Source organism: Lethenteron reissneri, chromosome 19 (assembly GCF_015708825.2).
Source record: "Lethenteron reissneri isolate LAM-NWPU_2019-01 chromosome 19, ASM1570882v1, whole genome shotgun sequence".
In the NCBI taxonomy this organism is placed as follows: domain Eukaryota; kingdom Metazoa; phylum Chordata; class Hyperoartia; order Petromyzontiformes; family Petromyzontidae; genus Lethenteron; species Lethenteron reissneri.
The window spans coordinates 10,604,708-10,631,442 of NC_083797.1; the positions used below are offsets into that span (position 1 = coordinate 10,604,708).

The 26,735-nt window shown below is 48.6% G+C and overlaps 1 protein-coding gene across 5 annotated transcripts in view; it reads right to left on the minus strand.

Annotated features, from left to right (window-relative positions):
• The window catches only part of LOC133344246 (extracellular sulfatase Sulf-1-like), a 173,126-nt gene that overhangs the window by 21,185 nt on the left and 125,206 nt on the right, over window positions 1–26,735 (minus strand). For all 5 annotated transcript variants that reach the window (XM_061554319.1, XM_061554315.1, XM_061554317.1 and 2 more), the window contains 6 exons: window positions 26,308–26,547; window positions 17,681–17,832; window positions 11,676–11,845; window positions 3,017–3,167; window positions 1,729–1,904; window positions 208–336 (listed from right to left, as the gene is read on the minus strand). In XM_061554319.1, coding sequence (XP_061410303.1) covers window positions 208–336; window positions 1,729–1,904; window positions 3,017–3,167; window positions 11,676–11,845; window positions 17,681–17,832; window positions 26,308–26,547 — 1,018 coding nt within the window. The remainder of the gene's footprint in view (window positions 1–207; window positions 337–1,728; window positions 1,905–3,016; window positions 3,168–11,675; window positions 11,846–17,680; window positions 17,833–26,307; window positions 26,548–26,735) is intronic.

Consider the following 26,735-nt stretch of genomic DNA (forward strand, 5'->3'; position numbering starts at 1 on the left):
TTTTGATTACGATTTCTCGTCAGCGGCTTGGTTTCATATCAGGACGGCAGATGCCAACGCACGTGGATGACGCGGCTAAAACGCCATAACGCACGCGGCACCGCGCCGTCTATTTCCGACGTTTTAAATCAACTCGGCCCACGTTGACCACGGGGGGGGGGGGGGGCTGAACGAGCCGCGTCCGGTCACGGCCGCTCGCTCACCCACCGGTTCGTCGGCCGATCGGGCAGCAGCAGCTTGAGCACCGACTTCCCGTCCATGTCGGCAGGGACGTCCAGGCCGGCGATGTCCAGCATAGTGGGCGCCAGGTCGATGTTGAGCACGATCTGGGGGATCCTGCGATTGGCCAAACGATGCGAGCGACCGGCGCAGCACAAACAAAGGGGGTTTTTTGTACGCCGCACGACAGGGCTGTGGACAATCGCGACGGGCAGCGTCGAGGAAAGTCCCAGGCCCCCGGCCTGTTCTGGGAAAAGCCAGAAAAACCAGGGGCCCAGGTGCAGCATCAACAGGGTGGGCCGAGTCACATGGTTCCGCGAGCGATCGTGAAAGACACGAGAGCCACGTAGGGATGACGCAGGGCAGTGGGTCGTGGAGACGGAGCGGTCGACCTCACTGCTGGTGATGCTCAATTGAGCTTATCCTGACTTTGTCTTCCGCCTGTGTTTAGGGAACTTTCGTTATTATTATTGTTGTTCTTACCCGAGCCTGTTTAAATAAGCAGTGCGCCGCAAGTGTCCTTTGCCGAGCGGGCGTTTTGTTCAGAAATCTCGAATGCGCACGCGACCACGGGGAGAGCATTAGCATCTATACACTTTGCCTGTCAGTCTCATAGAGGCAACTCGTTGCCAATATATTGAGTTGATGTTGATGATAGCAGCGATGACTATGAGAATGACAATTATATACGTGTATCTTGATCGTTGTACGTTTTCTGCTATAATATGGATCAGGAAAAGTGTACAGAGAAGCATCCTTGAAATGACATTGATGGACAGAAAGTTCAACACGTGGATTGCAGAGCACATGCAGGTTCAAGACATCATTGAAAATATTCCGAAACGTAAGTGGGCTTGGTCAGGACACGCCGCGAGAGGTGACAATGGCCATCGGTCAAGAACAGCGAACCGAGCGGCAGCAGAGGGATGTAACGCGTCCGAGAGGACATCCACAGGGGGAGATGGAGCAAATAAATTGGCACATGTGCAGGCGCTGGGTGGATGATTACATTGCAGGTGTGCGAGTGATGCATCTTTGTATGTTGAACTTCTTTCGCACCGTACGTAGCCAAACCGTGCTAATCGGAGGTGTGAGATGGTAATGGCTTGGGAAGGCCTTAATCCAGCATTAGAGTGAACATGGCTGACTATGGTGATGATGATGACGATCATGACGGTGACAATGGCATTTATGAAGGCGATGGCAACAGTACAGTGGCTAGAGCGGTGATAATGGCAACATCTGAATGGTCTCCCACCCGCAGCCTTGCGGGCTAGGTTGTGAACCAAAGGCTACGCGAGTAAACTCGACATAAAACCGGCCGACGGCCGTGGTAAACCGCTGCTGTATTTGCCAATCGAGACGTGGCCAGAACTAGAAGTATTGATGTTCATCCCCGACTAATATCGTGGACAGAATTCAATGGAAGGCCACGATCGCCAACGTCCTCGAGTAAGGACGTGGCCCAGAGTACAAAGCACAACGCCGATGAACCACGGACCGGCTCACCTGACTCCAGGCTGCACGTCGGGCCCCCGCACGTAGAAGGGCACGCGGATGTCGAACTCGTAGGGGAGAGACTTCCCCTTGACGAGGCCAAACTGCCCAAGGTGGTAGCCGTGGTCGGCCGTGTAGATTATGTACGTGTTGTCCAGCTCCCCCGTCTCCTCCAGCATGGTGAAGATCTGGGCGTGGGGCATCCGGCAGGGGGACGAGTTTTCACGCGAATTTGAGACGGGGGGAGGGGGGGGGGGCGCGTGCGCTGTCCCGTTTGTTAACTCGTCGGTAGATCGAGTGGGAAACTAAACTTAAGGGAGTTGTCGTGAAAGTCGACTCCTGGCGAGCTTGGGTTCCTGAGAGCGTTGAGAGAATATTTCTTGTGATTGTGACTTTGTTAATTGTGTAATTTCCCCCCCTGCCCCCTCTTTTATTCCTCTTTCCCCATCCACTGTGACTGTGTCATTTCGGAGAGGAGAACTGTTTAAACTAAACTACGAACTATTTTTTATTTTACCAGGTAAGGCCCACTTAGCTGTATTGCTCTTGTTCCAGGAGCGACCTGGCCACCACAATGATAGCTCAATCAGGTGGTTTATCACGTGGAGATTTATAGCAGGTGCCAAATACCATAAATGCACGATGTCTATTCTAAATGTGGTGGGAAAACCCGTAGGACCCCGCAGAAAAATCCACGTGACCACGGGGAGAACATACAAACTCCAAATGTACAGGCACATCGTGTCCGCCACTCCTGGTGTGCTGTGTGCTAATTACTAGGCAGTCACGGGGGTCCTTGTTAATTATCATCCATCATTATTGTCATCGTCATAATCATCATCATCACCGTCAATAAATTCAAGATTTGTAACACGCCATATTCAGCAAAAAGCTCAAACAGAAGCGTGCATGGCACGAAGAAATATTTAACTCAACAGAAGAAACGAGAAATGTGTTTAGCCTGCTATTAAAAGCACCGATTGTCATGGCTAACTGGACTTCAGTCGGTCACCATCATTATTATTGTCATCTTCATTAACATAATCTTCATACACGACATTATTTTTGCACACAAGTGCAAAAACATTTAATTCTGAAACCAAATATATGAATAAAAAAAGACATGCCTTTAAATTAACTTTAAATGTATTTTAGCGAACTGGGACCCTAAGCCTGCTTCTGAGTTTGCTTCTGCCTGGCATCACCACTGCCCCAAACAACTGCAGACACAACAATGGCACCACCACTGCCACTACCACCACCGCCGCCGCCGAACGCAGGGGAGGAGGCCGTGGCATACCCTCTGCACGGAGTCGTCAACAGACAGCAACGTCTGCAGCCGCTTGCGCTGGAGGACATTGGTGAACTCCATGTGGATGGGCAGCATCCGCCCCGTGTGGCTCACGAACCAGTGCTTGTCGTGGTTGGGCCCGTAGTTGTAGCTCGGGGTCCTGTTTGTGGGGGGGGGGGGGAGGGGGGGAGCGCAGGGTGTAACGCGGAACAGAGTTAGTGCGCCGATCGTCACTCCCTTCCGCCAAACCCCAGCGCCGCTGTGCACGAGGAGAACGCACAAGCATAGGTGGAACGATGTCGCTCATAGGGAGTTTGGTCAAAGGATTTGTAAAACAAACCACACGTCTGTGCTGTGTAAAAAAGGAGTACTTTAAAGGCAGCATAATTTCAAAGAATATATGCCATAGCGGCAAGTCAGAAAACACAACTGAATCAAACCACTGTAAGATAAAATAAAATTGGCTTGTGCACCAAATAAACGCTCGTGGCTTCCAGCTCACACGAGCGCGGGGCAGTCCTCATCTGTTTACAACACTCCATCAACAATGGAAATTCCACATTCCTATGGCAGGGAGGTGAGAATGAACCACTGTTGACTACTTCCACAAAGTGGCACTTATTTTATCGAACGGTACAAGGGCTGCGTCTAGCCTTAATTGGGATTTGAACTCTCAACCTTCCGTTTGCGAGCCATGTGCTCTGGACCACTGCACAACCCCAACCACAAAGAAATATACATCAGTTTACGTAATAAATGATCAAAGAATGTAATAATATATACACCAAAACCATAAGCCAGTGTTCATGGATTCCACTACCTGTTGCCTCTGTTTTGTTGTCTGCTCTCACCGAAGACTGTTGTATCTAATGCCTCACGAGTGACAAGCAAGTGGTCAAAACTGTGGAATTTTGTGAGACCTAAGAATAAAAACCCTGCGCTGTTGAATTTTAATAGGGGAGAAAAATCCCACGACAGAAATAGTTTCCTATCCTTCTTGCTCATCCTGACAGACAGTAATCTTTTCCTGGGCTTAAACAGCTTAACAAGTAGATGGGAACATTCTGAAAAGCCACTGTTCTGTGGCTCTGCAGATCCACGTCATTGAGGAAATAAAGGAGGCCTCCCTGAACCCGATCAGCAATATTATCTTTGCAATAGAAATCCACAGAAGCAGTTTACAGCAGTGAATGCGTGTCTGTGTGTGCGTGCCGGGTGGCTAAAGCACAGCAAGTTGGCACAGTAGGGGCACAGGTGGTGCATCAGCCAGTCATCTCAGTCATCTCAGTCAGTCGACCTGTAGCACCTGGGTCTGCCCCGTAACCTCCTGCCAGCGGGCTATCGACACTTCACGTGGCGCTAAGGTGCACATGGCCTGGAACAAGCGTCGTGGGGACGTCACCGCCACTTAGTGGCGAACGGCGGTTATTGTTGTTGTTGCGTGTGCGGAGCAAGAGTGCTGAGGTTAGCGTGCTGGTGCTTCGAACCCGTAAACCCAAGTTCCCTTCCTGCTTCATGTGACCAATAACATTGGCGAAAAACGTAACCTATCCCGAACCTCCCCAAGGTCGACTCAGCCGCAAATGAGTACCTGGTGCGGTATTTGAACATCGCCACTAGGGAGACAAAGGCGGCAGGGCGCGGCATTGACCACCCACCCCCTCGTGTGGTGGGTTTTCGTGGGCGCTCGCGAGCAACACTTGCCCCCACAAGTTTTTCTCTGTCATTGTGTGTGCGTGCCAGAGGTCGCAACCGGGTACCCGATACCCGTATCCTACCCAATACCTGGCTACCCGTACCCGGCCGGGTACGGGTAGGCCGTGAGTCACTGGTGAGTAACCGTTTGTCACTCATTTCCCAACGTCTTGTCTCTTCTCACAATTAAAGTTCCAAGAATCAATCCACCCGCGCCTGCAACATGGCTTCATCCCAGAGGTCGCAATCAGGTACCCGATACCCGTACCTGGCCGGGTACGGGTAGGGTACGGCCGGGTCTGGGTACAGCTACCCGTTTGCGACCCTGGTGCGGCCGGGTACGGGTACGGGTAAAGAATCAAAACCCGTTTGCGACCTCTGGTGCGTGCGCCTGTGTGGCACAGTGGTCAACCTACTGGTGCTGCGAACTCAGCGACCCGAGTTCCATTACCGGCCACGGATAACATCATCGGCAAGCGGTATCTGAACTTGTTTTTGGGTCTCGCCACGGTCACGTCAGCCTTAAACGAGTGCGCAGTGTGGTATGTCAACATCAGCACTGGGAAGGGGGGGAAATAGAGGTGGCCAGGTATGGTGCTGGCTACGTTTCCCACCCCTCCACTCCCCATGCCCCCACTCCACCCCCACTCCAGGTGCACCATTCTAACCTCAGTTGGTCCTCACCAACAGCACTCGTCCCAATCGAACCATATGGCCACATGTGGGTGGGTTTTTGCTTTTTTCGTCTTGCGTCTTAACACCGGTTCCAGAGACTACTCCCATCACCGTTTAAATAAGTCGCGAGCAAAGACCTCCACAAACTGACATGATGGCCGGCCAAAGCGCAATTGGAATAAATTAAAGTGTTGGGGAAAAGAAGAAAAGTCTGACGCCGTGTGTTGTTAATATGTTAAAAACATTCTAGAAAAAGTAAATTTATATGGAACGTTAATTAACAGCAGCAGTCGTTTGTAAAGTGTTATTTAAGCAAAATTCCACAAATTTCGTCGAAATGAGTGCAATTGTCCATTAAAACAAGCATTAAAATAAACAAGGACCATTTAAAACAGACAAGAGACAGTTCTGATATTCAAGAGAGCAATATTGTTACTGTGTGTTAGATGTAAATAACGATTTTACAATGTAGTGTTTAATCTTGGGATATATAAAGCAGCTCAATTTTGAGGCACGTCTTGAATTGAAAAGGCTTAAATGAGACTTAAAACTTTCGTGACTGCAGGAATTCACATTCTTGGTTCTTTCGGTAAAGTCACGTAGATAGAGAATAAAAATAAAAGTAAAAATAAATTACAATAAAAAATAAAAGTAAAAAAACCACGACGTTTCGATGGCAACACAAGCGGTCTTCTTATCTCCGTCTGTTGAAGACCGCTTGTGCTGCGATCGAAACGTCGTGATTTTTTGCTTTTATTTTTAATCTATTTTTATTTTCTATCTCTGTAACATTACTGAAAGAACCAAGAATATGATTAAATGAGACATTATTAGGGCATATAGTCTTGACAGTAATTTCCAAGTAAATTCTTTAAATAACAAACGTAGACCGTGCCATAGCTCTCTTTCGCGACAGTGGCAAGTGGCCAGTCATATTTTAGAGATCACAGCGATGGGTAGAGTGTTTATCATTTACAGTGAAGCACCTGCCTCATCTGTCCTTCAAACCTCGGGGGTTCCCAAATTCAAGATGACTATCGGCATGCGTTGGTGTCACAGGCTATTGCTACAGGGGTGGTCTGAAGGCCGATTTGAGCGTAATTCGGTTGTGAGGCAAGATGATAGGCCCGATGCGGAGACATCTAGGCCACAGCTGTGACAGCTCTTCATAGCCCTTGGCAGACGTTCACTTATTAAATTGTGTTCTTGTGTGTTTATGACATCAATGTATGGATCCTAAAAAAAAAAAATATCACCAAGAGAATTTGTTCGTTTGTTTGTTCGTTTCTCAATCCGCTTAACCTGGTGAGGGTCGCGGCGGCAGCATGTTGAGTAGGGCGGTCTAGACCTCCCTGTCCCTGGCAACAGACTCCAGCACTATAAGACTATACACTATTACACTACACTCAACACTACCATACACAGACTCTAGCTCTTTCCGTGGAATTCCCAGGCGTTCCTAGGCCAGCCGAGCGACATAGTCCCACCAGCGTGCCCTGGGCCGGTCCCGGGGTCTTCGCCCAGCGGGACGTGCCCGGTAGAGTTACAGGGGGAGTCTACCGGGGGGCTGGGGGGGGGGCATCCTTACAAGGTGCCCAAACCACCTGAGCTGGCTCCTCTCGATCCGGAGGAGCAGCGACTCGACTCTGAGGCTCTCCCGGATTACCGAGTTCCTCACCCGGTCACAGAGGAGTGAGCCCGGCAACCCTGCGGAGAAACCTCATTTCGGCCCCTTGTACCCGTGATCTCATCCTTTAGGTCATTACCCAAAGCTCATGACCATAGGTGATTTACTTGTACTCGGTTGGTGGGAGGATTTCGAGCATCTCATCATCAAAGCCATTCATTCATCTGCCAGATAATGCTATTATGATTGCGTAAGATTGCGAAGTGTATATTTGTCTGCGTGTCTGTGTAAGCTGACACTCACAGACAAGCGTGGTCTCACTGCGATAGGAATGCGCATTGGACGGTTGTAGGACAATGCCATTGTTTGGTAAAACCCCAGAACTTCTAATAATGAAGTCTAAAAAAAATGTATGCTGTCATCCAACTTAAAATATCGACCAAAAATATACTGTAATCTACAGGGAGGAGTGGTGGCGCAGTAGTTAGCGCACTGCAACTATGAACACGGCCACCGTCAGTGTATTCCCGGCCACGGCTAACATCAGTGGCGAATGACATCTGAATTTATTCTGAGCCCTTCCCTTCACCAACATGCACTGGCCAGCATAGTGAGGTATGGTCAAACAACATCTCATGATAAAACAGTATGCTTGTGGGGGAGGGGGGGTATTATCATAATTTTAACTCGGCCATAAAATATTTGTTTTTCTTTAAATATTCGTTGTTTTGCTTTAGATGACTTTTGCCACCCAAGGGCGAACTTTTGTCAATATATACCCCCGACGCCTTCTACATTCATCAATGTGCATCGCGCCCTTCAATTATGGCCCAGATTTACAAGAAACGATTGCTGCCGTGTTCCAATTACCCCACTAGAGGGTAGGACGAGTCCTGATTGGCAAGCAAAGGCATCATCAGCTCAGAGAAGCGACTGTTTCACACAACGAATGAAATAAAATGCGATTGGAGGGCAAAACAAATCAAATGCGTCCTCACTTTAAAAAAAAAAAGAAGTTGCTTTTGCGATCGGGGGGGCGAGTGTTTTAGCACGGGGCTGCCCTTCAGGTTGTCTCGCCTCTGTTTATTTGCGTTCAGTAATGAAGGCGACACTGAGAGGAGAGCCAAAGGCACGCTGTCACCCACCGCCCCCTGCCCCCGAAGTTAAGGCGCCGCTTATTTACCCAGACGTTAACAAAACTGCTCATGCCGGGGAGCTCCCAGCGGTAATGAGGCGGCGCGCGTAAGATTGTCTTTCACAACACGGGCGGGCGGGCCTCTGTCGCTCCCACACACCGCTTTCACTCCGTGCAAATGGGTGGCCAGCGGCACCAGTGGCACGCTGCTGATGCTGATGTTGAGGGGTAATGGTTCGCTACCCAGACTTTTGCGATCCAGTCTGATTGGGTGTGGCCCACCGCTCGCGTCCAAGCTGTCGTGTCATCCGCTTTCCTGTTTTGCGTTTCTTTAACTCAATAGCAAATTTCACTACGATCGCTCGAAAAGATAATCTTCCCGACACGACTTGCGCTCCAGGGAATGTATTATTCCTCATTCATTTATGTTTGCGCAGTGTTATTGATTTTACCCGTTACGACGCAGTTGTTTTTGCGCCGATTCCTATTCGCCTCATTGCTGTACCTTATTGGTATTTGATTTGCTTCTGTCACATTGGTGATCCATGTCACTCTTGCCAATGAAAATATTAGAATTGGCGCTAGACACCTAATTCATAAAAATTCGAGTGAGATGGGAAAATAAATGCAGACAAGGGATATGGGGAAATGGGATTAGGCATACGTAGACACACATAGATATGTAGTGAGATGAGAGATGCATGCAAGATTGAGATGAGACGAAATAAATGGGATTGCTAAGTTATTTAACTTGCTATTTTTAAGCGAATTTGAATTTAAAATTGGTTGATACATCCCTATATTTTCATGAATCCAGGGTTCCTTCAGCTGCTTGGGGCGCTGAGCATTTGCTTGCATTTTCTGATGCCCAGTGCCACCACCACTGCACCCCTTGAGACCTGACGATTCCTCCTGCTGCCGCTAAATTTGAACGCACTCCAGTGCGATCGGCAGACCAGAGTCGCACACTAAACAGAAGCTACTCGCACGGATAACGGCTCATTGCCGTGAACCAAACAGCCACTGTAATTGACTACGTGTGATAGGGAATTTGAGTTTAGGCGAGAAATGTATTATCCATAACTACGTAATGCCTGTGAACAAATCACCCGGAATGTGCCGGTCTCTTCAGACCTCAGAAACTAAGCGGGGGTGAGATTGTACTTGGGATGGGTGACCACTATGCATGCCAGGTTGTCACAGGCACCGCACTGTGTCATGGGCAATGCGTCATACGCCACTGTGGTAGACCTATAGAATACTTGCTATGCTCCTGTGTAAACGCTCCCAGCCTGCGTTGACCGGAATGGCTAACTACCATATGCAAATTTAAAGCAGCTAATTACTCTAAACGCTTGTTAATTCTAAATGTGGAGGGGAAAACCGGAGGACTCGGAGAAGAATCTATACGACCACAGGGAGAACATGCAAAATGCAAATATACAAGCATCAGGGTCGGTATCGAACCTATGACCTCCTGTATACCAGGCGAGGTAGTTAACATCTTGCCACAGCTAAGCCCGTTAGAAACCCCAGCCGCGTAACTACGACGATGAACAAGAACCACCCACCCTGCCTGAGCAGGATCAGACAAAGTGACTCACACAACCCCCACTCTCACCCTGCCTGAGCAGGGTCAGACAAAGTGACTCGTCACAGCTCCACTCTCACCCTGCCTGAGCACAGACAAAGTGACTCGTCACAGCCCCACTCTCACCCTGCCTGAGCACAGACAAAGTGACTCACACAGCCCCACTCTCACCCTGCCTGAGCACAGACAAAGTCACTCGTCACCGTGCCACTCACGGCACCCACGTACAACATTCCACCGCTCATCAGCGAACCCGACGCTAACACACGTGGCACATTCGTGTGTGGCCTGGTAAACATCCTGCATTTTGAACGCTGCTGCATACAAACATCGACAGCGGATCTCCACGCGAACCACCATGGCGAGCGGGCGCATCGCCGCGTTACAACCGCGCCGGGCTGTTATTCAGAGCTGTTATCTTTCGAGCTTTCAGCGCCACACGGCTCATGAGCCCAAAACATGGCGAGTGAAGACATCACACATCACGCTGCCCGCCCGGACGCCACGCCAAGCGCACGTTGCCGGCCGTGTTTATGACAATTAGCGGTTCAGCCGGGTCAAGCGACTCCAGAGCGAGTGTCCTGAGATGAGTTGGATGTTGTTGGATACACCAAAACATTCCGAGCCGGGATGAGCTGTGGGGCCAGTCACAACAGAGGCCGTGACAGTCTTTGTTAAGCTGCTTATGTAAGGGATACTTGGTCACGAAGACAATGGGGATCGCGAGGTGTTTACATTCTCATGCTAACCAAGCTAGGCTGCACATCACCAGTGAGCGTGTCAACGTCCCTTCCTGTTTTAACGTGGGAAGTCAACACATTTCAACTTGTTCCATCATCGTAACTATTCATCACTCAGGTTCTATTCATAAAAAAAAGGTTTTTTTCATTTTTAACACAAGGCTTAACAACACTCCGAAGCATCGATACTGATCCAGTGCATTGAAATGCATCGTCGAGGTAAGTACATAATTCATATATTTATAAACTCATTATAAAGAGGGCCACTCGCTCAAGGCCTCAATGAGTTGATGCCTTGTAAAAGAGCTCCTTAGCTCTATGGGCCCTCCCAGCTGAAATAAAGTTCAAATCCGAGTTGAAAAATACAAAAGAACGCACATGAACACCATACAAGCTGATGTGTGTGTGTGTGGGCGACAGTTCTCTAATTAGGTCTGCTTTTATAGACAAAGGTGATTATGGAGATGAATATGACGGCGATGATGATGATGATGAAAGTGGCGGTGGCGATGATGAGGATCGCAGTATACGTATACGTTCACGTGTGTGCACGTCTGTGTGTCTATGCAGAGCTTCATTTTTTTACATGGAGCCCCAACCGCCTGCACCCCGTGGAGAGGTTGGGGTGCAGAATAGTTTCCAAGAGCTCCAGAAATTAATCCCTGTGTTTATGTATATATGTGTGTGTATATGTGCGTTGGAAGCGGTAGTGTAGCGGTTAGCACGCGGCGCTATGAACCCGGTGACCCGAGTTCGATTCCCGCTCACGGCCAACACAAGTGACGATTATCTGAACCGGTCCTGGGCCTCCCCTAGGGCGACTCAGCCTCAAATGAGTACCTGGTGCAATGTATAAACAGTGCCAGGAGGGAGACAAAGGCGGCCGGGCGTGGTGTTGGCCACCCACCCCCTCGTGTGCCGTGCCGGCCTTCATAGGTGCTTGCTAACAGGCTCTGGAGACCACCTCGAGAAGATTCCAGGCACGTGTCATTAAAAACGATAGTCCCACATAGGTGTTAAAAACATTGTTGAAGCACCCTTAAAATGTTTTAGCTATGGGAGGAAAGCAGAGAACCCGGTTAGAAACCCACGCAGAACTGTGGGTGAGAGTGAGAGAGGGCAAAACAAAGTCCACACGGAGAGGCAAACCCGGGTCGGCGGTCGAACCCATGCGGCGTCGCCCAGAGAGCGAGCGAGAGACTCACACGTGCTGCGTGACGTTGGGGAACGCGTCCGCGTACTGCGGCGCCGAGTCCTCGGGGCCGTGCGGGGCCGCGTGGCTCACCACCATGAGGACGGGCCTCAGCGGGAACTCCTGCTTGGAGCGGCGGAAGAACGAGATGCTGTCGTTGGTGATGAGGTCGGTGAGGTAGTCCTGCACAGAGACAAAATTCCCCCCAACCCGTGTGAGCTTTCACAGACCGTTGGGGCAAGTGCTGTTAGCGAGTAGCACGTACGAAGGCCGGCACGGCGCACGAGGGAGGTGGGTGGCCTGCACCGCGCCCGGCCGCCTTCGTCTCCCGAGTGGCGATGTTTGCACGCTGCACCAGGTACTCATTTGAGGCTCAGTCAACCTAGGGGAGGGCCCTGGACAGATTCAGATAATCGTCAATGTTCATGGCCGTGAACTCGAGTCGTCGAGTTCGTAGGGCAGAACGCTAAACCGCTACGCTACCGCTCCCTGCACGCACACACAGACACAGCGCAGAGCACCACGGGCCAGAGGCAGACACTGCGGGAGACGCGGCAGACAGCTGCACGCTGGTAGCTGCGCTGCACGTGGCCTGTGATCCTGCGAGGGTTGGTGGATCACTGCACAAATGTTGCCAAATTCCCCTGCCGTAGACATCGAGGTGCCGCCATACCCTGGGCTCTCCGGGAGAATGCGGTGCGGCAAAAATGTGGACTCCAACTGTTCCGTCTGTATGGGATAGAGTGTTTCCCCCTCGCAAGCGCAGGTTTTCTCCAGGCGCTACGGTTTTCTCCAACGTGTAAACACACATCAATTGACTGACAACACCTTCATATATGGAAGACCGCAGAGCTTGGGCAATTGCTGGCAGTGCCGGCTGACCGTGTGGCTGCCTTCCTGCTCGTCTGTGGTTCCTCCCAGCGCCTCTGAGTCGTTCTCTCTCTCTATGAGAGCGAGTGAGCGAGCGGCGTGCGCGGCGGCAGCGCATCGCAAGTTTGAATCATTACTCACGGATTAAGCAATCACAGGGGAACATTAGTTTACGTATGAAACGCACGGAGGCACAAGGATGTGGACCAAACGAGCCAACGTAAAAGGCGTCTTCCTTGTTCACGTGAGCGTGTTGGGGTGGGTTTGCTCGCTGCCGACATCGCTCCAAAGATTTCACATTTCTGTGGGGTGTGCGCAGGGCTTTTTGCCTTTTTTTTGCTTTGTTTTACTTTAGAACGTCGGGGTGCGCTTATTTTCTTCTGGGTTAAGTGCACTGAGTTACACAAGGTTTGCTGTGCGTGATTGAAAAGCCGATCTTGTACCCATCAAATAAAATTGGTTCACGATGAATTAGCTCCGTGGTTCTCGGCTTACTTAAATGTAAGGCACTCGATGTTTTATATATCTTTTAAAGGATTTTTTTTGTCCTTTTGCTGCTGGTGTTTCGTTTCAATGTGAATGGGATGTGGAATTGGCCGAGGGCCTCTCGGTCACGATCGGCCAAGTCGGGGCTCTGCCAGGCATAGGAAGTGGGGGGGGGGGGGGTCCTGGTCAGCAAAGGGGGGGGGGGGTTCCTGGCCAGAGGGGGGGGGGGGGCTGCTATCAACTGCTGTGGGATCACTGCACGAAGCCCTGGGACACGCCCAGAAAAAAACACTTGTAATTCCTATCCCTTACAATCGCCAGGCCACGACAACGCTCGGACTCGCTTCAATCCTCAGCCACCTGCTTCGCAAGATCCCGAGTGGGGGGAAAAATAAGTCCCGCGTGTTTTTTTTTTTTAAGACGGCTAATAGACACAATGTTCTCATGATTAGCATCTTTAAGTGCACGCACAATGACAGTCACAGCCACACAGATACAGAGAAAGATCTCCTCCCCCCCCCCATAACCTTATGAGGTTGTTGGGGCAAGTGCTGTTCGCAAGCATCTTCTGAAGGCCGCCACACACATGAGGTGGTGTGGCCAAGTGGCACTATGCCCAGCCACCTTTGTCTAGTTTATGAACACTGCACCAGGTATTCCTTCAAGTCTGAGTCTACTTAAGAAAAGCCCACGATGGATTTCGCCCTGATGGTGAATCAAACTTAGGTTGCCAGGTTCAACGTGCAGTGCTCTAACCATCACACTAACGCTTACCAACGTATACAGACACATAGGACCAGAGATGATTGTTGTCATTATTTATGTCAATGAGGCATGCAAGGATTCACCCCGTTACAATTCCACAAATTTCCACGATTCAGCGTTGCAATTTGATTTAACTGTGTGATCCAATGTAGTGCTTATAGTGGCTACAGGGATCAGCACATGAACTAAGTGCATGAAATGTATGCAAATTAAAACAATACATTCTAACACAGAAGATACCATGCAGGCCTCATGAGCAAGGCAACCGATTCTGTTTTTAGTCATGAATCAATTAATCGTTGCACTCGGAATGTGCTACTGAATACTCACACTGTGGCTTATTTGCTCAATGGAACATGGGGTGGAGTGCTTATTTCTGATTTACTGCCCTGAGTCACTGGTGTAGGATTCCTATGACAGAGGCAAATCTATCCACAGGGAAGCCACTGGCGACGTCCCACAAAGTGGAACAATGAAAGACAATGCAAGGCTCGGTCAACCGCCGGGCAACATTGCAACTCAGAAACTTCTGATTGCGAAACAATGTAATCTCTCCACTTTGCCACATGCTGCTAACCTATTGTGACTGGCGTTGGTGCACGAGGCAGTCGGTGTGGCCTGAATCACACCGCGCGACTGTGCTCTGCCCAACACCGATCTACGTATGCTCCACTAGGTACTCATTGAAGGCATAACTCACCTATCGGGAGGTCTACTGTCTGATGTTTTTTTATGGCTAGAAATATAAATCCAGATCACTGCAGATTCTACCCGTGCACCAACCACAATGTCACAACGCCCCACCAAACATGCACACACACACACACAATGTGAGAAGTGTGTTTATTGTGCTGCAATATGTTTTATGTAAAAATCCTTTGGGGATAAAGTACTTTGTTCTAGCAGATTTAAAGAGCTCCTAAAGGATATTTACTGGATATATACCAAGTAAACTTACATGGGATTATTTAAGAATTTATAGTGGTGTATAATAGTTTTTTTTTATTTCTATATAAACCATGTAGGGCCCAAGAGGATTTCTGCTGCCTAACTATGCCGTAAAATAATTTATTTTAGAATTGTTCCATCCAGGCACGAGCAGCCATAATCCCTCTGTGGTTATGGAGCTTTGAGACTTTAAATCAGAGCAGCTGACATTTTCACCGACTCCAGGCTCCTCTTAAACAGAGAAAGAAGTGAGATCTAAAGACAACTTAAAATAAAACCCGGGCACTGCCTCTCACTAACCACCACTTGTATCTGCAAAAGCTTATTTGTGTTGGCAAGAAATTAGACTTCCCATTACTCCACCCTATATTAACAACATCTTTTCAGCCCAACACATCGTGAGATAGGATGCTGAACCGTCATTGCTGCAGGTGGAAAACGTGTACTACTAATACTTGAGCATATTAAACAATTCAAAGCAGATTTCTTTACTCGTTCATTGTTATTGCAAAATGCTTGACTGTTAGAGGCTAGCATGTGCCTTTGGTAAAGGTTGTACAAGCCAACTTGCTTTTTTTGCAAATTTAAGTCAACACATTCAAATTTAAGAGTATTAAATCCCTCGCCTTTCGCCCCCCTCCTCTTTGCTCTGAATAAAGGTCACACCATGGAAATTCAGCTCACTATATTTGCAATTTAAAAGCAAATTTTTATCCACATTCACTTTAGGGTTCCACCAAGTGGCGGTAGTTTTATGCCAAAGTTCTTGTCATTGGCCCTCCACCACCCGATACGATTGTCAAGTTGACAAAGATATTATTTTTCCAGTGCCAATGCATTGATCAGATCCTGACCTGATACAGCTTTCCAACATCAACGCGCGATGACATTTTGCTCCAACTGCTTGGAGGAGCTTCACTACAGATTCTACCTCACAGCAGTTTGAGCTTCTTCTTGAAGAAAAAAACAAGCCTACTTGCAAACTGGATACAAATATGTTCCCTTTTAGTATGACATTTCAAATGCATGCATTTAAGGAAGCAATAAGATACTTGTTTGAGAGAAATCAGCTGTACACGACGGATTCCATCCAATTAACAACGCGTGAATCGCAGCACACACGACGCAAGCACTGATCTCGTTGGGGAGAGAATTCCACGTTTAAAATGGAAAGTGATTTAACATTCTTGAACAATTGGAACAAGTCAAGTAATTTATCCGACTTCTTAGCCCCCCAGCGACTGTGCTTAAAGAACGTATGCAGCCCTTAAGGCACGTCTCATTTGTCCTGCAGTGCTTAGGCTTAAGTAACTCGGTGATGTGATATCGCATGAGAATGTAATTCGGGAAAGGATAAGGCCAACACTGAGAAATGTCGACGGATAAATGTGTTGTTTCATTTAGCAGACGTGGCATTCATTTGTTTAGCTCATTTGTGAATTACCAATTAAATAACAAATCTCGTGCGATTAAACTCTAAAAGTTGTATTATTTCGCTCTGCATCCCCTCTCGGCATGGTTTATGAGCCTGGGAATGTTTTCTTAAAATTCTAAACTGGAATAATCAAGTGTTTTAATCGCTTCCAAAACAGGGCAGTTCATAGTCAATTACACACCCCAGTAAAGTTTTGTTTAGCCTTTTCGGTCACTGTGAAAACATATTCCGTTTTTTACTTTAATTATTAAACCCAGTAAATGGCTATAGCAGTAATTGCACCATTTGAGAAAATCGCCGATCCATCTCAACAACGTTAACGTTGGTAAAGGAGGTGGTTCATCGCAGCTTCCTGCCTTGTGGAATTACCGTTAAACCGCAGCAGGCAATGTCTGAAAAAAAGTAAGCCAAGATTTGTGCAGAAAAAATATCTGACGCTACCAAATCCTATATCAAAATAATTTCCATTACGAATAGCCAATGTAGATTTTTTTTTCATTGCACCTCAATATGGAACTTCACCAAAAACATTGCTAGTATGTCAGTTAGGGCACGCACGTGCATGCACGCACACGCATACACACACAGGATGTATACATGTCATGGGAAACAGTAACATTTAAAGTAATGACAATGAGCCAAATTAAATATTCGGAAATAATTCTCTTATTTTTGTTACATTCTTACATTTCTTAATTTTGTCATATTCTTGAACACATGGAAAGCATGGACAACGCTATCGTGAAACTGGCACTACATTGGTCTTACACAAGGAAGGAGTACTCGCGATGAATTGTATTGGTGATGTACACAATTCTATAATTGCATTGGCATGTGTGGCACAACAAACCTCCAGCCCCCACCCTTCCCTTCCCCCTATTCCGTAGGGGCTCTCCAAATAAGAGAGCTTGTTTGGTTTGCCAGATTAGCGATATTTTTTATCTGTGGTCAGGGGATGTTGGAGGGTATTAGGGACAGGACCATGCTTTACAATTGATCATATATACCTTTGGTTTATAAAAAAAAATGTTAACAGACAAAGCGCCCTTTACACCTGGGTGTCTCAAGAGCACCTCACACGCGTTACCGGACTTGTATCACGACGCGTGTCGAACATTTCAAAGGGCACCCAAAGTGGGCAAGCTGTCCCTGTGGGCACAAGGCCACTCAGCCCCTTGCCGGAAAACGAGCAATACTCTAGCCAGTAGGCAGCGATGAGTGGCGTGTGTCATCACAATTTAACCGTTTGCTGGTCATTTTTCTAAGTTGCCACATGTGAGCCCTTCACGAGCGTTATCGTGCCGTGCCGCTCCTCTCAGCCCCCCCCCCCCCCCCCACTCGCCCAGAACCAAGCCAAGTGCCGAGAACGCCGACCGAGCCAGGCTTTGGAAACGCCGGGAACGCCGAGCCGGGCTTTGGGAATGCCGACCGAGCCGGGCACTGGTAACGCCCATCGAGCAGAGCGCCGGGAACGCCGATCGAGCCAAGCACTTCCCAGGAGGAGAGGCTCCCACCTTCTCGTAGACGAATCCGTGCTTCTCGGCGACGCCATTGCGGCTCAGCGTGTAGTTGTAGAAGCGCGAGTTCTTGATGAGGCCGAGCCACTCGCGCCAGCCCGGGGGCACGTACGTGCCGTTGTACTCGTTGAGGTACTTCCCAAAGAAGCCTGCGGGAAAACATTCGCACGCACGCACACAAAGACAAAGATCCCCCGGATAGCTTTAACAGACTGTCGTGGTAAGTGCTGTCAGCAAGCAGGACCAGCGAAGGTCAGCAAGGCACACGAGAGGGTGGGTGGCCAGCATCACGCCCGCCCGTCTCCCTCGTGGCGACATGTACACATGGTACCAGGTGCTCGCTTGAGGCCTAGTCGACCGAGGTGATGCCCAGGTCTGGTTTAGATAATCGTCACTGGTGAATGCCATGAGCGCAGCGGCCTAACAGCTACACTACCCGCTCCCCAAAAAGAAGTCTTCCGGAGCCATGCACACGCACACACACACACACACACACCGAATGATAGTGAACCGCATGCAACGGTCATCACCATCATCACCCATGACCAATCCACTGCTGGATAAAAGTCTCCCCCCACCATCTCTCACAATCCTATGATGTAATCCATCCAACGAGCACCTGCACACGGGCTGAATTGATTGCTCCATCTCCTCGGAAGACAAATGTTCACAGACGTGTGACACACACGATGAAGTAAGTCACTAAAATGCACGCAGCGGACAGACGCAGATGCACATCCCACTAGTCAGACCACATGATCAGACGCCCCGCATATTCCTTGGCAAACGAAAGGCGGATATTTTGCAACACAAAATCAGTCACTCGTTTGTAACGAGAAATCAACCTCAAGGCTACGCTCATGACCCACTGAGAAAAAAGGTCACCGCCTGACATTTTTAACTTATTATGTGTTTTTCACTTACAAAGAGGGTGTTATTGACGAGGCCACTCAAGTCTTCTCAGCCGAAGCAGAGACAAGTAAATATATCATCAGCTTCAACTGCTGCAGTGACACATTTTTGGGGTGAGAATGCTTATTTCTTAGCACACCTGGTCTTCCCACTCATCCATTATAACGAAGCCTGCGGGATTTAAACCTTCTTTAAAAAATATATATAATTACAGGAGTTATAAAAACAATTATAGTAATTATAATAGACCCCTATGTATTATACATTTTTGACATATGCTATTTTTGGACACCTGAGGTGACTTCTCATCCCGAGGGTGTAGTTAATGGGACGTTTATAATATTATAACGCTTCACGTGACGAGAAAAGTTAAATAATTTTCTTGTATTGTGCTTCGCGCTAAAATACAGCTCCCATGTTTATCTCAATATTCTTACGCTGGGGTGAGCGAGTATTGCTCCGATTACATTTGCGTTGACATATCTTAGGTACATGGCATCTTCGACAAAAAGCTTTGTAGACTTGCACACACATCTTCAAAGCAAACCGTGGACACAAGCGCACTGCAAAGTGTAAGCGCCGCTATGTCGTGTTATCCAGAACAGAGCGGCAGAGGTTCGTAATATTTGGGCGCAAAAAGTGTTAACTAAATTGGTCAAATCTTGTCCAGACTCCCCACAGACAACCGCCACTTTCTCACGCGGATCGCCAGTGGCCCTCCGCGCCTTAAAGGCGACAGACACTGCTGCCGCTGCTGCTGCCGCTACCGCAGAGATTCCTCGCGCGCAACGCTCAACGCGGACAGGGGAATGAGAAGACGCGAGGGAGCGCGGCTGCTCAAGCAGCTGTCGCCAGGGAAACCGTCGCCAGGGAAACCGTCACCTGGGAAACCGTCACCTGGGAAACGGTCACCTGGGAAACCGTCACCTGGGAAACCGTCACCTGGGAAACCGGGCGATTCGAAGAAATCTGCAGCCGCACAAATTGCCAACGCCGACCTCAAAAACGCTTCCTCCGCCACCATCAACGCCGGCCTAGAACGACTCAAAACGTGCGTGGCACCGCGTTGATAGTGGTGCGCACGAGCACAAATAACGCAAAACTCAAACTCATTCGTCAATAAAACTGCCCTGAAGATGGAAACAATAAATACGTATATATAATAAGCGGCGTTTGATGGAGATGCTTCTCTTTCACAGCCAACACACATCATTTTTTTTAATCTTAGCTTGCCGTCCTTCCCCCGTACCTCCGATTAGCACAGTTGGCTACGTACGGTGCGAAAGAAGTTCAACATACGTACATACACGCACTAATGGTTCATACGTACATACACGCAACGTATCTCCATTAGAGATGGGCAATTGCCCTTAACAGCACCTATTATGGCAAACACTCCACTATCCTGCACTTTACCACTCGGAATGCTCTATTAACCGGCATCTGTCATAGACGGTAATACAAGTCTTCCATTCACGCGTCCGGAAAAATGCCGACAGCCATCAGGGCATCTTGCCGTGCACTTCTCACAGATCTCAGTGATGGTGCTAGCGGCAGTCAGTACATGAAGTACTCTACCACTGTATACTGTACTCTAAACGGCCCCAACTGCTTCTCTACAAATCAACTTAGAACTGCTCCACACCTGCCCGGTGACTACCTCTCTGCAAAAAGAGTATATTAATTTTTGATATCACAGTTACAAAGTTGTCGCTCGTTTCTCTCTCGCAAAAGTTGCATGCACACACCTGGGAAAATGTGGTGACGCCACGACCCTCGGATAAACCGGCGTATTCCGATTGACCGCCATCCTCCATTTTCACCCATGGACGTCGGGACAACGAAGCTTTTGCTTGTGAATGTTTACCTCTTTGGGGCAGAGTTGGTTTCTTACGACAGCAATGCTGCTGTATATACACAGGATGCCCGCGCTTTGGTACACCGTGCCCTTACTCCTCTTGGTTATTTTCTACAACGGTTTTCTTGTTTTGTTGTTGTTCTCGCTTTGGAGACCATTTCTCTCCCCCCACCTACCCCCCCGCCCCCCCAAAGGTTGCTACTGAAACTTAAAATATCCGCAGAAAAACGTAGGATGATGACATGAACCGTCCTAGAGCGTCCCCTTGACATCGCCACGGGCACGTTTAGTTTACTTTACGGGTTTTCATTAGTATTCCCCGATTCCTCGCGCGGTGACAGCCGCCTGCCATTGCCGAACGTAAGAAAAGGGGGATATTTTTGTTTTAAATTTTGTTGTTATTAACACAAACATACGCAGGGGCACGATGGCCACTGAACGTTGACGTTACAAGCAGGGAGACCTCGACATTCTGCTTGGCTTGCAATGCGGGAGGACCGGCAAGCACATTAGCTCACCACAACGTCCGTCTCTGTCCGTCCGTCCGTCCGCTGGCGAGTGTTTTTGTTTTTCAGCTTGGTTTCGGTTTATTTTTTTTGAAAGAATTTTTTTTGTTTTACTTCCTCTGTACCGTGACCCTTCCGAATGCCGAGCAGGAATCGCATGCGGGCACGCGGGTCGGGAGTTTAGCCGTGGAACACAGTAGCGGTTGGTGGGTTTACAAAACACACGAGAGGCGAGTGGCAGATGCCTTTCCCCATTGTGTGGCTGCGGCCACTCTCCACACTCGGTCTGTCTTTCACTGGTGTTTGGTGATACATGTCACCATGTCTGTAGGTTGTCAACAAGTGTATATATATATACAATCCTACTACATAGTAGAATGCCACTGAATATCCATCTACTGGAAGAAAAAAAATCTCTGTAAACAGTTTGGTGTGGAAATGTTGAAGCGTTTGGTCGGTCAGAACATGATCCCTGTGAACAACATGGCATTTTATGTAATTTTTCTCATCTGGGCCAAGCCCTGGTGTGGCTTGGCATATGCAGCCTCAAAGTGGTTGATGATAATGATGATTGCAGTGACCCAAGTTGTAAAACATGCCCCCCCGAGCAGTAAGGAATAAACAAATGAATTGAAAAATGTATTGCCATTCTTGTGCTTAATAATGCCTCGTAGCTGTTTGGTTTAGCAGAATTCCATGTAAATATTGCAGGCAGGGACGGTTAATGCTATCAAAATACACAGCAGCATCACGTGATTATTATGCCCACAGTGTTCAACATTTAGTGGAGGTTATTCCCGCCCCCCAAAAAAAAACTGACGTGGATACTCATACGGTGGAGGGGAGAGAGGGTGGCATGTTAACTCCAGGAGCAATTTGCAAGTGTGGGAAATTTTCTCAACTTTCGGCAATACGCGTGAGCGCACGCATCTTAAACAACGTCTACTGCGTTGCGTCTCTCTGTTCGTCCGGTGACCGTGTACGGAGGCGGTTGTGGCGGCAACGCCGCGGCGCTCCGAACGAGACGTCGGGAAAAAAACACGCGCGTCTGCGGTGACGACCGCTGCTAGGTCGCCGCGGCTCTCGCGCGCCAACTTTGCATGTTGCATGGGAGGGGAGCGTTCGGCGTGCGGTGGGAACAGAATGGGAGGGTGGCGGTCGGGGTTTTATGGATTCTGAAAAAAGAAAACGGACGAGACCCCCCCCCTCCACCCCCGGCCCTGCCCCAGGAATGCAAGGGTGAAGCGTGCGGGCCGCTGTTACTGTGGGCACGGCAAAGACAGCGTGAGGGCCACGCGGAGAGAGAGAGAGCGAGAGAGCGAAGCGGCGCTGGAGTGAAATGGCACTAAACGGGCAATGAAGGGTCATTATGATCTCGGGTTTATTCGCTGTAAGCCTACGCCTCAATGGCTCAATGTGGAGCCGGGAGAAAGAGGCCGTCTAGTGTGGATTGTGTGGGGTTTTTGGTTATATAATAATAGGGGATACGATTTAAAAAATGCCGCCCGAAAATTACACCATTTAGAAGCAATTTGGAATAAAAAAATATGAAATACGCCATCCCGCATATTAAATATGTTTACGCTCCGTGTAACTCAAGAGAAAGTGGAGTGGGCATTCGCTGGACCCATCATGCACCGTGGCTAGGAGGGTCGATGAACCATGGATCAGACTGGTGGTGGAATAGCAGCCAAAGGGCAAAACACGCACCAAGAGGATGATAACCAACAGAGATGGAGAGATGAGATGTGGAGGAATGAAGTAGCATAGCAGGATCACGATGGATGGCAGCAGTGTGGGGGGAGCCTTGGTGCAGCAGTGGAAAGACCATGTCTGACTGACAACGCTTTAATAATACAGCCCGGTGGCACTGTGGAAGAGTGTTCGTCTCACAATCTGAACCCTGCAAACTCAAAACACTCGGTCGAGGGTTAATTCAGCTAATCACATATCATGGGGTCAATACAAATTAGCAGTCCTGTGTAAGAAATCAACGATGGCAATCTTAAGGAGATAATGGTCAGGGCTCTAGGAATGTGGAAATTACACCCCTGGCTCTGTGTTTAGGGCACATTAAGAGTTAACGATGAATCAATTCATTAATTAATTTAGACTCTGAGCTTGCGATATATTTAGCTAATAGCTGGTAAATAAATACATTGTATTGATAGGCATGTGTCTTTTCTACACAATCGCCAAGCACAGGACCAGCGGCCCAAAGTCAAGCGGCCAACAACAAACAGCACTGTCAAAGTTGTAATAAATAACTATCATGGTGGCAAGATGTCAAATACCTCGCCTGGTATACAGGAGGTCGTGGGTTCAATCCTGACCCTGACGCCTGCTGCTATATATCTGTAGCTTGCATGTTCTCCCCGTGGTCGCGTTGATTTTTTACTGGGTCCTCCGGTTTTTCCCTCCACATTTAGAAACAACGTTCGTTTAGAGTATTTGGCTGCTATAAATTTCCACGCGATAGGCCACTTCGTTGTGGCCAAGGTGGCTTCTGAAAAAGAGCTATATTGCTCCGTGGGCCTTAGCTGGTAAAATAAAAAAAATGGTTTCGTTTCAGTTTCGTGTAAGAGTGTAACACTTGGATTGAGCGAGGTTATAAGAGCTTGGGAAAAGAGGCAAATCGGAGGGAATTCAATACAATCCCTGTGATCCGTTCGTGACTGTGGGAAATATTCACTGCAAAGTCAAAGGATGGATAATTTTGAGAGTTCATTAAATTGCTGAGAGAGAATGAATCGTCCCACCCCGACGGCGCATTATCAGCGATGCCGCTGCCAGGGCAAGAGCTGGCAGCCTCGGCCAATGGAGAAGGCTGACCCGACCTCACGTGACCTCAACAAGACGACCGATAGTTGCCGGTTAATGAATAGCGGTCAAAATGCAGCACGCTTCAGGACAGTGCCGGGCCCAACTATTCAAATCGTGAACAGATCGAAGACAAATCGCTAAAGCACAGTTGATGTCACCTAATTGTATCGAACCTTGGCAGATCTCATAAGCTAAGCCGGTTTGAGCCTGCTGAGTATGTGGCTCGGATGCTGACGGGAAATGGCAGGTTTCCGTCAGGCTAGGGTGTTTGTCAGGCACGGCGGCCAGGATGTGGCAGTATTACAATGGATTCATGAATCCGTCTGTGTGCAGCTTTGTGTGTTACCCACTTGCATGCATGCACTTTCCCTGGCTACCGTTTATTTTTCGTCCACACAGCGCCCCTTGTTAATCGAATTGCAGGACCATCTTCAACAAGTCTTGGGACTCGGTGTGGCTTTTTAGAGCGATTGAAAGCCATAATGATTATAATTATTACGAGTCAATAAAGTAAGATAGTTTCATCTGCCTCACATTGCTCATGCATTACATGATTGCAGTTGATTGGCTGCAGGGGCTCACCGAGCCCATAATTATATAATAAGAAGCAGAATATTTATTTACACTGGAGCAATCTGATGAGCTATGAAGTTATTTTTCACAGATGTCCAGTAGGGGTGGGTCAGAACGTAACAACAACAACACAAAAACACGATAGGAGTACCAAGTAAATACAAATAAAACCAAACTATGTTTTATCTTATCAGGCAAAGCCCGCTGAGCTATTTGGCTTCTTTTTCAGAAGCGAGTGGCTACAAATGATAGCTCAACGAAGTGGCTTAACACGTGGGAATTGATAGCAGCCAAATAATCTAAATGCTTGTTTGTATGTTGAGTGAGTGTGCATCCCAAATCATTATCGTTATCATCGTTACATGCGAGCAGATTCACCATCAACAGTAGTTACTACCTCCTTGGGCTTCACACTCACACACACACATATATACACGTTAAATACGTTGTTGTGGTATGTCCTTATGCATGTGTAATTGCCCTTCAACTCTGAGTTACACTCTAAAACTGTTTCCATTGAAAGGTACACTTCATATTGGGTCATGAGATTCATTACTAATTCCCAACACGAAATATGCAAGAAAGGAATAAAAACCCCTCCATAAAATTTAAAGTTTGATCCAAACATCAATGAGCTAAGGTTGGTTCAATGGTATGCAGATCGGGCCATGATGTGCATTACAACCATATTTGCATAAAAAAAAAACATAATTAGCGCAAGCATGAGACAGTACAGCAAATAGGTTTCTGACCAATCTGTGCAGCACAATATGCGTGGGAGTTCAATAAAGATTCAGATTCCTCTCAACGCTCGACGCTGAGCGAGTGCTCTTACTTTTGTTCTTTGTCTCTCATCTTTCCCCTCCCCGCTGATATAAAAACGCACGCTCCCCTCTCATGGGATCCCCCCCACCTGGGTGGGGCGGGGGTGGAGCCCAATTCTTCCCCCTCCTTTCAAACCCAGGAGCCCCGAGTTCAGGACCTTTTGTCCGGTTTATGGCCTGTACTGGGATCATGCTGAATTACAATAACAAATTTGTGTTATTCTTATCATTTGTGCACCGCTGCTGCTTCAACAAATACATTCTACCCAATTATTCGCTGACATGGCTAGGCTTTTGGGAATCAATTATTTATTTTATCCGTCTTTCCCTCCAGACCCAACTGATGAAGCACGCGCCTGCAAGCCCCTCGCTCCTCCCTCTCGATCGCTGCCACATGACGTGCAAATTAATAATGACCCCCCCTACCCCCTCACCCCCCCCCCCCACTAGCCCCCAATTTCAATAACTTGTTGCGGTTCATGGTCACGTTTCTTTGAAAATAATCACGGCGAGCGGGCAATGCCCCGAATGGTTGTTGGGGTGATGCGAACCCATTAAATCTCGATGGAGAATGATCGGCAAACAGACAGAAACACGCGTTATTTTATGCATGCACCGTGCACTTAATGGGATGCTGCTGGACATGCAATCCAGCGGGGGTCGCCGGTTCCATTCGATATCCCACCATGGAACTCGAAACAATGGACATGTTTCACAAATACTCTATCCAACCGGCGGTATAAATGGGTACACTCCAGTAAGTGGGTAGGCAGGTCACGTGTGGTAGGGTAAAGTGTGGGTACATCCAACTCTTCCAAGCAGCCTCTCCAGCGAGGAGGAGTAGGCCAAAACACCTTCTCGAGTGGCTCTCTTAAATGCACTCTAGTGGAGGCACTTCCGTCAGCAGTGGCATGAGCAAGCACTTGCAGGGGCTGCATCCCTAACCTTGTTTTACCTACACTCATCGGAACAAAAACGTCAATTATCACTTCCACTGCCCTCTGACGCAAGCAATTGACGGAACGCCGAAGCACCACTTTACCCTGACCGCACACAAACGGATAGACGCACGCACGAGGGAAGGAATCAACGGGGGGGGGGCGGACAGTTTTTTTTTGTTGGGCGCACCTGTGCGGTAGCCGGTGCCGCCGAGGTGAGCGGCGAATGTGTGGGGCTCGTGGGTGGCCTGCCAGAAGGGCGACGAGCAGTTCTCGTTGTTGGTGTACACGTGGTGGTTGTGCGTGTATTTCCCCGTCAGGATGGAGGAGCGCGATGGGCAGCACATGGGCGTGGTGACGAACGCGTTGGTGAAGTGGGCGCCGCCCTGCTCCAGGATGCGCCTCGTCTTGTTCATCACTTGCATCGAGCCTGCGCTCGCGCACAGACACCACACACGTACAAAGACGCTCTGTTCAGCTCCTCTGATGTTGTAAGGCCGCACTCGTTACACACAGAGTGTGCTTGCCACAAAACGAACCGCAATACCTTGCCGATCTCGTCGAGGAACATAAACAATCACGTGAACTCCGGTCATCCTCGCTGCAGAGGCTTTTGCC